Source organism: Nicotiana tabacum, chromosome 20 (genome assembly GCF_000715075.1).
Source record: "Nicotiana tabacum cultivar K326 chromosome 20, ASM71507v2, whole genome shotgun sequence".
NCBI lineage: Eukaryota > Viridiplantae > Streptophyta > Magnoliopsida > Solanales > Solanaceae > Nicotiana > Nicotiana tabacum.
The window spans coordinates 28,828,138-28,840,247 of record NC_134099.1 but is presented as its reverse complement, the minus strand read 5'-3'; the positions used below and the strand labels follow the sequence as shown (position 1 = coordinate 28,840,247).

General features: G+C 36.7%; 1 protein-coding gene across 1 annotated transcript; it reads right to left on the bottom strand.

Annotated features, from left to right (window-relative positions):
* Nucleotides 1–8,411: 8,411 nt before the first annotated feature.
* Nucleotides 8,412–9,202, bottom strand: LOC107798980 (secreted RxLR effector protein 161-like). The gene is made up of 2 exons (XM_016622032.1): nt 9,101–9,202; nt 8,412–8,939 (listed from the first exon to the last, which is right to left on the bottom strand). The coding sequence occupies exons 1-2, from the start codon at nt 9,200–9,202 to the stop codon at nt 8,412–8,414; spliced, it is 630 nt and encodes a 209-aa protein (XP_016477518.1).
* Between the last annotated feature and the right edge of the window lie 2,908 nt (nt 9,203–12,110).

Below are 12,110 nucleotides of genomic sequence, written 5' to 3'. Positions count from 1 at the left end.
TCTTAGTCTAATGAATTTTTCTCCTAAGATAGAAAACCTAGTTTGATGAATTTTCTCCTAGGATAAACATCTTAGTCTGATTAATCTTTCTCCTAAGATAGAAAACCTAGTCTGACGAATTTTCTTCTAGGATAATTTGAAAAAAGGGAAATCTGGATTTGAAAAAAAAGGGTCAATTTTTAGTTTTCTTAAGTAATCAATGTTTAGTTTTCTTGAAATCAGGGGTCCTGCCTGGAGAATAAGGTCAGTCTTTACTTTAGTCAATCTTAGTTTATAGTTTTCCTAGTCTATTCTTTAGTTTACTCTCATAATTGCATCAATAGTACAAGTGGTTTACAATTTTGCTAACAAATCACAAATCTTCCTAGTGCAAACTGGGGCAGAAAAAACTTCTTTTGTTTTTTCTATTTTGTTGTAATCTGGCGCCCACCTGGAGAACAAGGGAAGATAACTCAAGTTTCAAGGGAAAGCAGTTTCGAAGGAAGACAACTCGAGTTTCAAGGGAAAGCAGTTTCGAAGGAAGACAGTTCAAGTTTCAAGGGAAAATGGTTCAAGGTGCAAGGAGAAAACAGTGTCAAGTAACAAGAGAAGACGGTTCAAGTTCAGCAATCAGGCACCCGCCTGGAAAATAAGAGAATTCAATTCAGAATGCAATTCAGGTCAGCAACAAAAGAAGCTCCCGTAAAGAATGCGAGTCAGCAGTCCAAGATGATCAACATAAGTTAGTCAGAATCCAGAATAAAAAGAAAAAACAAAAAGAAAGACAAGAAGTGAATCCAAATGCAGAAGTTAATGAAATATGTGAGCTGCTCAATACATGGCTGAGGTCACAAGCTCTGCATGTCCCGTTTTGGTCTAAAAAGCTGAAGAAGAACGAACTAGCACCTACAACTAGCAAGCGTCAAGGTTCAAATCTAAAGTCTGCATGAAGAACCACTCAAGACTCAAGATCAAGCTTCAGAAGACTTATAGATAGGAATCTTGTAACTCGTAGTTGATAGGCTTAGCTAGTCTTTTTCATGTTTTAATTTTTGATGTAAGATCGGGACCGCGGACCGGAACCTCGGCGGAACGGAACCTCGACCGGCCCTTCACCTCGGCATACTCTATCATCTCACTCACCTCTGAACTACACGTGGCCTGATCCCTTTATAGCCAAGGATATGTAGGCAGCTCAGATACCAGGGCTCGGTCACATTCTCCTTTCTCTTAATTTTTGGTCTCTCTAAATAAGGGTCGGGTCAAAAAACCTGTCTCGTCGTTCTTTGTCTGAAAACTCTTCGCGTTTTCAGTCAAAGAGTGGCAGTTGTAGACATATAAATTTTGACCCTCCCCGAAATTTTACACATCTTAGGGTTTATATATTTCTTTTTGGTCTAATTTGCTATTTTTACTAGTTTGAACTCTTTTGCTCTATATTATCTTTAAAAAAATACAAAAAAATATTTTCCCTTATTTTAGCTAGTTGATATTTTGTATAGTTAGTTTTACTCCTGAAAAATACAAAATAGCCTTGACATTTTATTTTTCAAAAAAGATAAGAAGAAATTTCAAAAAAAAGTATAATAATATATTTACTTAGTTTAGTATTAAGTTGTAGGTTTTTTTTAATATATGGTATTTAAATTACTTTAACATAGCTATGTTAATTTCTTTTTAATATTTTATGTTATTTATATAAATAGTATTTTTAGTTAATCTTAAAAAGAATGAAAAATGAAAAAAAAATAAAGGGATTGAAACAAGAAAACAAGAAAACAAGAAAAGCAAAGAAATGAAAAAGAGTAACAAAGTTTGGAAAAAATGGAAGGAAGAAAATGAAGAAAGAAAAGGAACGAAAGAAATCAAAGGAATATATTAGTGGTCCCCATTTACCATCTTTCCTCCAAAATCACGTGCCCACCTAACACAATTGGATTCCCTTTATCGTTTTTCTAACATTTTCCTTTAGAGGGGGACTACATATTAGCTTTCTCCTCAAGATTTTTCATATTTTAGCACGTAAATATTTAATTTAGGCCTAATATAGCTATTTCAACTAATTTTTACTCTTTTACTTTATTTTATTACAAGGAAACAAAAATTACAAAAAAAATAGTTTCATTAATGTTTTGTAATCATTTTTAATCATGAAAAAATATCAAAATATCACGTGGCATTTAGACCTTATTTTTACATTTTTAGGATTAATTGGTAGTTATTTGTTTTATAAAAATTAAAAATCACAAAAATTGCTTCATTTTACACTTTTTCCTTTTATTGATGTTTTCTATTTTAATTTAGGATTAAGTAGCTTTTGAAATTTTTATAATTAGTTTAATTTCACATTTTTAGATAATCTAGGGTTTTAATTAGGATTTTCAATTAAAGAAAAGAAAAAGAAAAACAAAGAAAATAGGAAGATAAGAAGAGAATTTGAAGGATGAGGTTTTAATTCAAACTTGGGTTGTTGTTATACCCAAATCAGGCCCAAATCCCAGCCTAAAAATTATTCAAACCCGTCCGAACCACCCAGGCCTAAAAATCGACCCGACCCGCTTGACCCAACCTCCCATTTTTACTTAAAAACCTAGCTAGACCTAAAGGGGGAACTCCTCTTGAGGAAAGCGAAAAAAACGGCGCATATCTGGGGACCTGCTCTTCGATTCCTTTTTCAAAAAAAAAACACAGAGAAGAACACCTTTTTCCCTTCAGCAAAGAGGACATCAGAAAAGCATCAAAATCAGCCATTCCTTTTGCCTGCGCTCTACTTTCTCTCTTCATTTTCCTCTTATAAAAGCTTTGAAGAGATCTCCTGAAGTATTTAATGCAAAACACATTTTGTTTCTTCATATTTTGATCTATTTCTGCTTTAAAAAAGATGGAATTTTCAGTTAAAATCGAAATTGATTATGAATTCGTTGTCGATTGGGAATTTGTATTGCCGTTTCGAGTTTTTCCGGTCAAGAGCATTCTGGGCCTGTTGAGCACTGGTGACGAAATTGCCGTGAAAATGATGTTGTATCTGTTGATTTCTGTTTCCGCCGAGATCCTCGTTACTGTTTTGAGTTTTTATCGTCGAAGTTCCACCTTTGTAATCCAAAAAATTTCATATATAAAAGTTGCTGAGTTTTAGCATTGTTCTGGCATTTATTGAGCATTGGTTCTAGAGCTACACCTGCTCATTAACAAATGGAGAGAAGAAGCTCTGTTAATGAAGCTTATCCAGAAAAATCCCTAATGCATCTGCATTGATTTTAAGGAAATCTTGCAGCTTAGACAGCCAGCAGCAACAATAATTGTGGCTAATGCATTGATGCTGACTTCACCCTTGTAAGCATTGGTTGAAACATGTGAAGCTGAAAATTTTCTCTCTGGTATGAATATGCCACTACTATTGCTTGTTGCGCTTACTGGTACCTCTGTTGTAAGACTACTTGCACGTCAGCGAAAAAGGGAATTGCAGCAGTTGAAAAGTTTAAAACTGTTCTTGACCTTACACATAATTTAAAAGAACCTTAGAAGAAAAAGAAAGCAGCTCGAGGCTTAGGTACATCCCTCTTCTTGTTCTGTTTAAGCCCTCAATTTCTTGATTGCACTATAAATCAATTATTGCACAACATATATTTGTAAATTTCAGTATGTCAGCCTACATCATTGATTGGAATTAACCATGCTGACATTTCTCTTCTTTTCTATTGCTAGAACCTTGTAAACATGATTGGTATCAATTGCTTGTCAGAGTTTAATCAAATCAAATGAATATGTTCCCAAGAAATGAGCTCTTAAACCATTTCTACTTTCTTTATCTGTCATATTATGGCTATTTGGTTCGTGTCCGTAGTGCGTGCTTCCCTTTTAACAACCTCAAATAATAAAACCCTTTGAAATAAATTGGGGCGTGCCATGCCAAATAAAATTCCAAAATCCATGGCCCTCACTTAATTAATTTTAACCCTTTAAAAATTGAGGTGTGTCATTAGTTGAATTTTTCATGGCCCTCGCAAACTTGAAAGTGCATAGTTGCTTTAGGCGCTTTATTAAATTAATTTCCTTAAACTCGGGTGTGCATTTCATATGAACCAACTCCAATTCTCAACAACGTTAAATAAAATGTGTTGTGGATCGCGGGTACATTTCATGTGGCGTGATTCAAGGCATGTTTTAAATAATGTTGAATCTTCATTAAAAATAATTAAAAGCGGTTTAATAAAGATAAAATGTACCATAGGCTAAAATATGTGTTAAAATCAGATAATAGGCCGATTATAATACTTTAAGCGACCTTGCTAGAACCACGGAATCCAAGGGTGCCTAATACCTTCCCTCGGGTTAACAGAATTCCTTACTTAGAATTTCTAGTTCGCAGACTTCAAAAGGAAAGTCGAATTTTCCTCGATTTGGGATTTAGAATAAACCGGTGACTTGGGACACCAAATAAACTATCCCAAGTGGCGACTCTGATTTAAATAATTAATCCCATTTCTAATAATATCACTTAAATTGAAAAAACTCCTTTATACTACCTTCGGGTATGTAAAAAGGAGGTGTGACAGGGGTGCTCCCAGGATTTGATCGGCCTTGGCGTTATATGTCTCTACCTTTGTCGTTGGCCTCAATTTTCTTCTCACCTGATTCCACCCATTTTGTTAGTGCTTCAAGCATTTTCATTATCTCTGGGATGGCCCCGGGCTTAGCTTCACTCGACCTCTCGGTGGTTTGCTCGTTTCTTTGGGTGTTCACCCGGGATCGTTCGGGCTCGACCCTACCAGGAGGGTGGCCTTGATTATGTAATTGCGCTATTGTCACCTGTTAATGCTTCAAAATTTTGAAGATTAGCCACATGTTTATCCCATCACCTTCGCCTTCGGGTGTTTCTCAGACTGTTGTTCGAGGACCTCCACGAACACTGTTTTTGGGATCAGTTGGCAGGTGGGCGTCCATAGCAATCTGTGAATTGGCATCGATTGGATCGGCAGCTGGGATTCCATTAGGATTAGCATGGGGCACCTAATTGCTAGGCACCGGGTTGTTGTTTTCGCCATGATGGACAGACTCAGTCTCAACATTCAAGCGAGCAGATTGAGAATTTGACATTTTTAAGCTGACTTAAAATTGAACCTTAAAGAACAAACGTAAAATAGAGAATGTTACGAAAATTTATATCAAACCACCACTATTATCCTTAGCCCCATAGTGGGCACCAAATTATTTCCCCTTAAAATAGATAACAATTGAATTTATACGCGTTTTTAACGATATGTGGATTGATTTAACACAAATAATCAAGAAGTTAGATAAGTGAGCTAAAGACACAATGGATAATCAAATAAGGCGTAACGCTATGGCCTATCTTGAACTTGAATAGGGCAATAGTTTCTGCCCTCGGTTGGGTCTTAGGTTCAAAACCAATCAAGAACAAGGAATAAAAGTAAAGTAAAGACCTTTTAATACCTAGAGAGTAGAAAAATAATTTTGTATTTCCTTGGTATACGTGTTACCATGTCTTATCAAAGAAAAAACGTCTCCTTTATATAGTAGGAGAGTTTCACTCTTAGTACAATTCTAAAAAAAGATAAAAATCCTCCTTTCTTGCCAATTAATCTAACATCAGGTGAGATCTGCGCCATGATATCTGCTAAGGTGTGCATATCACGACTCTCTGTTAGTTGTATGCAACCGTTTCCATGCTTTCCGAGGTCTCGGAGCTCGTTCAGAGTTCGAGGAAATTGTCTGAGTAGGCCCGATGGAAAACACTCCGTTCAGGTCTTAGTACGAGAAGTCCCGGCTTCGATTCTGATCCCATGCAATCACGTCTTTACTTTGTTTGACCCACCAGAAAATCGGGGTATACATTACCCGCGGTTTCACCTATATGCAAACAATCCCCTCATTTCCTAGGAAGTAAGTTTGATAAAATGACGGGAGATGATAGATGAACCCTAATTCCTTCCTTCGCACATTACAACCGAGATGGCGGATAAGCCGAAACGTACAATTTGTTGCATCGTTCGGACTTCGAACACATGTCATTCATTGGTAGTTTGCCTTTGAATGCGAAACGTCACGTATTTCCCCCTATAGAATCTTTGCCCCCTTCACTTCCTTCACTTTCTAATCCTAGCTTCTACCTTCAAATTCTACAAAGGCTTTCGATTTTCTCAAATCTTCATACTTTGTTTCTTGAACCTTCATATCTTCATCTTCAACCTCCAATCCTTCACACATTTTCTTGAATTTTCATCCGAGAATCTTATATCTCAACTTCTAAACTTCAAATCTTCATACACCTTCTTCAAATCTTCATACATTTCCCAGATTTATGATGGCCAAGACTTCCAAGTTTGTACCACAATAAACAACCCGATATCTGAGGACAATATTATTCGCACGTGTAACAACCATAGAAATGGTGGTTGAAGCTAACGAGAAAAAAGAATCTAGAAGGAAGAATGAGAGAAGAAGAGAACCAACTTACTTCATTTCTTCAAAAAACTATGTTGTGTACAATAGGCTACAATATTTAACAACCTAATTGCTTCTAACTCCTAACTAACTAACTATAATTAATATTACAATTAATCTCAATTGTAGTTAGTTATCAGCTTATCACTAGCTGCTAGCCAACACTCCCCCTCAAGATGATGATTCAAACAAGTTCTTCAATCCCATTTTATTCAATAGGTATTCATGTTGAGATTTTCCTTGACCCTGTTGTGAGTAAGTCTGCTAGTTGATCTTTTGTATTCACATACTCAGTTTTGAGCAGCCCTTGACTTAGCTTCTCTTTCACAAAATGACAATCTATGTCAATATGTTTTGTTCTCTCATGAAATATTGGATTTACAGCTATTTGGATTGATGCCTTGCTACCACATATCAAAGTTACATGCAGCTCAGTTTTGACACCTAGCTCTAAGGATGGCAAACGGTTTGGGCCCGGGCCTAAATGGGCCTCGTGTAACGGGCCCCGTGGGTCGGTTCTATGTGGGACCGGACTTCGTGGGCCAGGCTTATACATTCCCGAGCTTCGTGAGTTGTTGGAACCGGCCCGGGACCAGGACCACAAACTAATGGTCTCGGGCTAAGTGGGTCGGTCCCGGGCCTAAGTGGGCCTAAGTTTTTTTTAATTTTTTTTATCTAAGGCAATTTCTTGTAAATTATATAGCTTATATATATTATATATACTATATCTATAATATATATATATATATATATATATGGGGGGCGGGCTAAGTACTAACTGACCTTTTTTTTTTAATTTTTTTGTCTAAGGCAATTTCTTATAAATTATATAGTACATATATATATATATATATATTTTTAGATAATTTACAAGAAATTGCCTTGGATAAAAAAATTTCATTACTTTATTGTTACCAAGTGTATAATATATAAGCTATATTTGAATTTCGATATAACATTAGCTATATTAAGACGTATAGCTTAGTATATTAATACATTAGCTATATATATATTAAGATGAACTCGATATCAAAGTTGTAAATTAAAATTTACATTTAATACTTCAAATTAAAGTCCAATACCTTCAACATAATACTTCAAATTAATCTAACAAACTAAAACATTAAGCATAATATGTCTAATAATTTTAAAATAACACAAATTGTCTCAAATAAACTTAAAATCTTAAATACGAATGTCTGGATAACGCGTAAGACAACTATTTATATGCCTCCTTAAACAACCTGTGCCCTCCTTTGGATGATGAGTGTAGACTCGACCACAGTTCTTGCACTTTATTATGTAAACTTTTTCATTTTTTTCTACCACATTAAAGTGTTTCAAAATAAATGGGTGCAATCTAGAATCACAGGGCATGATTTAACTTGAATTAAGAATCTGAGTTTGAGAAATGAGAGGTAAGTGAAGACTTGAAGACTTGAATACTTCAATTTGAGTTTGAGAAATGAGAGAGATTGATGATTTTGTGAGACAAATAAAAGAATGAAGGGGTATTTATAGGTGAAAATAGGAAAAAGTGTAATTATAAAAAGTTTGGGGTTAAAACAAAGTTGGGGGGGGAGGGGAGGTTAAATGGCTATTTTAGAAAGCCCAAACGACTATTTTTGCAGGCCAACGACCATAATTTAAATGTTGCAATGGCTAAAAAAAATTTGGATTTTTTTTAAAAGTAGCTATTGGGCCCGTTTGAGCCTGTTTAGGGCCTGTTGAATCGGCCCACTTAGGACCTGGTCCCGGGCCCGAACGATCCCGGTCAAACGGGCTTCTTCAATGAACCGGCCCACTTGGGCCTCAAGCCCCCTAGTCCCGAGCTTAAAAAGGTAGGCCCATTTAGGCCCACTACCCATATGGGCTTGCGGGCCTGGGCTTGGCCCGGGCCTAACCGACCCACTTGCCACCCTTACCTAGCTCACTCAACATCTCTGTTAACCATGTAACCTCTATTTTCAGGCTGTCATACTTCTAAACTCTGCTTGTGCTGAACTTCTAGAGACAGTATTTTGCTTCTTCGACTTCCAGGATATTAATGAATTGCCAAATTTCACTAAGTACACTGTAACTGATCTCCTTGTTTGTATGCATGCTCCCCAGTCTGAATCACAGTATGCAATCAGCTTATTTGAGGATTCTGCAGGCATTAGCAGCCCCAAACCTTGTGCCTCCTTTATGTACCTTACCACCATCGGTGTTGCCTCCATGTAAGAGTTCTTAGGACAGTGCATGTACTGACTGAGTACCTGAACCACAAAACCAATGTCAGGCCTGGTCATAGTAAGATATATCATTGTTCTAACCAATCTTTGGTATACACCAAGATTCTCAAGAGCTTCATCTAAGTGAGCATTATCAGTATTGAAGCAACTGCAACTATCATACTTTGCTGATGTTAACTTCTGATTCAGCTCTAAGGGTGTTTGAGCTGGCTTTGCACCACTTAGACCTAACTCAAATATTAACTCTTGTGCATACTTCCGCTAATAGATGAGAGTTCCTTTATTAGACCTTGAAAACTCAATACCTATGAAGAATTTCAGATCTCCTAGATCCTTTATTTTGAAACTTTTTTTAGGTATGTTCTAGTGTCACACAACAGCTGTTGATTGTTTTCAGTGATCAAGAGGTTATCTACATATACCAGTATGATCACTATGTCATTTCCAACATTCTTTGTAAACAAAGAATCAACATAACGACTTTGCTGAAATCTCATATGAAGTAGAGCTTCAATCAACTTCATATTCCATTGTCTTGGGGCCTCTTTAAGCCCATAAAGGGACTTGTGGAGTTTGCAGACCTTCTTGTGAGTATCCCCTGTCTAGCAAACCCCTCAGGTATATGCATATTGACCTCCTCAATGAGATCTCTATTAAGAAAAACATTATGAACATCCATCTAAAAGATCAACCACTATTTAGAAGCAGCCAATGTAATAATGGATCGAACAATAACTATCTTAGCCACAGGAGAAAAGGTTTCACCATAATCCAAGCATTCCTTTTGACTGTACCCCTTAGAAACCAATCGATCTTTGAACCTTTCTACCTCCCCAGATGCTTTATCTTTATTCTGTAAACCTACCTACAACCAATAAGTATCTTTTCATGTGGTAGATCTATAATGCTCCAAGTATGATTATCCTCTAGGGCTTCAATCTCCAATTGCATAGCTTTCACCCATCTAGGATCAAAGCAACCTCTTTGAAAGTAATTGGTTCTGAGAGAGCTGAGTAGGCTGTGAGAGCTTGTCTGAAAGTTGGAGAGATATGAGAGTAGTCTACATAGGAAGATATGGGATAAGTACACTTGGAGCCTTTGGAGATAGTGACATAGTCTTGCAGCCACAAAGGTGGCTTACTTGGTCTTGAGGATCTTCTATATTCTTTAACCAACTCAGTAGTGTATGGTTGAACTGCAGATGTTTCAATACCAGCATCATCCCGGTGATCACACATCAGGCACAATAGGCTTAGAGGCAGTTGTGTCTGTAGTGAAAGTAGGAACTTTTGCAGGAGACTCTGTTGATGGCTGATCTGCAATAAGTTCAACTGAGTCTTCTACTATAGGTGTTGAAGATGATGTAGGACTTGCAGCATTCAAATCAAGAGATAACATATCAATGACAGGGAAGTCATGAGTTCCATAAGCTTTAATATGCTTGAAAGGAAACACAGTCTCATGGAACACAACATTCCTATTAACCATAAATGTTTTGGAGTGCAAGTTATACAAGATATAACCCTTTTGAGTAAAGGAGTAACATAAGAGTACATCATGCACTGCTCTAGGTAAAAACTTGTCCAAAACTTTAGGAGTTGTTGAGTAACATAAGCAGCCAAATACTTTGAGATGAGATAAAGAAGTTGGATGCAAATACAACCTCTCAAAAGGTAACTTGTACCCAATTACCTTAGAAGGTAATCTGTTAAGTAAATACACTATTGTAGAAACACATTCTCCTCATCCAGAATCTTAGAGACACAACTGCTTGAAATATGAGAGATCTAGCCATCTCCAAAATGGCTTTGTGTTTTGTTTCTGCCATCCCATTTTGCTGGGGTATGTAAACACATGTACTTTGATGGACAATAGCAAAGCTAAATAATAAATTCTTGAACTCAGTACTAAAAAATTCACTACCATTATCAGTCCTTAGAATTTTATTATTAGTAGAGAACACATTGTTGCTTGAGTAAGAAAATCTCTTAGAACTACAATTGCTTCTGACTTAGAGTTTAAGAGAAAATCCAAGTGAATCTGCTATAGCCATCAACTATGGTGACAAAGTACTTTCTACTATCATATGTAGGTACTCTATATGGTCCCTAAATGTCACGACCCAAACCGATGGGCCGTGATGGGCACCCGATACCTTACTCAATCGAGTACCAATGTAACGTATCTTTCTTATTACATCATCAAATATACGTGACATACGGGCCTAATAGGCCAACATAATTAAAATCAAAACATAGGCCGACAAGGCCGTACAATCTTTCACGTACAAGACATATGTCTACAAGCCTCTAAGAATACATAAATGTCATAAAGGTCGGGACAGAGTCCCGCCTTACCAAACAATACATGTCTAGATCATACTAACCAAACGAGCAACTCCGAAGCAAATAGAGCACACCAACATCTTCTGCTGAGCTGATAGCCTACTTGGAGGGCTCTCGACCTGTCTATTGGGACCTGCGGGCATGAAACGCAGTGTCCCCAAGCAAAAGGGATGTCAGTAGGAATAATGTACCGAGTATGTAAGGCACATAAGTAAATACATAAGAGACATGGAAGACATATAGAGTACATGACTCAACCTATAAGTCTGAATAACTTTGTAAATCATAAATTACTTTTAGCGTCATGCATATGCGTATGAATGTCATGTCGTGCATAGGTACATATTTCATAACATCATCAGTCTCTAATGGCATCCCATCATATCGTATCGGCCACTATGGGCAAAATCATTATCGTATACCAGCTGATCAGGTGGTGGTGCGTATATAACGTCATAACCTTTCCCATATCCCATATACGTATATAATGCCGTTTGAATACATACATATATATGCGTATATAACGCCATTTGAATACATACCCATATATGCGTATATAACGTCGTTTGAATCATATTTCAGCCACTGTGGGCAACATCATCATCATATACCAGCTGATCAGGTGGTGGTGCGTATATAACGCCGTAACCTTTTCCCATATCCCATATACATATACTTACTTATACACACGTATATAATGCCATCTTTGCCTCTTGAGCAATATCATAAAGTAACATCTTTCCAACTTTCGTATTTTTCTGAGATCCATGAACAGACGATAAAATATTATGACACATGAAAATTAAAGAACATAGATATTTCTATTACTTCTATAAGTAGAGTCACTTATGAAATTTGTGCATTTGCACGTTTTGTTCATATTGTATGGATCATGCCAAAATAATAGAAGGGATAGCCTTAACATACCTGGATTCAGGAACAAAACCTGCACGATTTGTGTAAATGTAAATATCCAGTCCGGTACTTGTAGTTTTCTGCTAATTTGAAAGATCTAGCCAAAGCACCCATACCCATGTCACACCTACTTGATATTTGTAAACTAAGGATCCAAATTGAGAGATTCCCA

Bases quoted from the DNA above. Each gene is read 5' to 3' on its own strand.
- LOC107798980 (XM_016622032.1), bottom strand. From the start codon at position 9,202: ATGAAGTTGATTGAAGCTCTACTTCATATGAGATTTCAGCAAAGTCGT. The intron at 8,940-9,100 runs GTATATGTAGAT...CTCATCTATTAG, and splicing joins ATGACATAGTGATCATACTG to CGGAAGTATGCACAAGAGTT.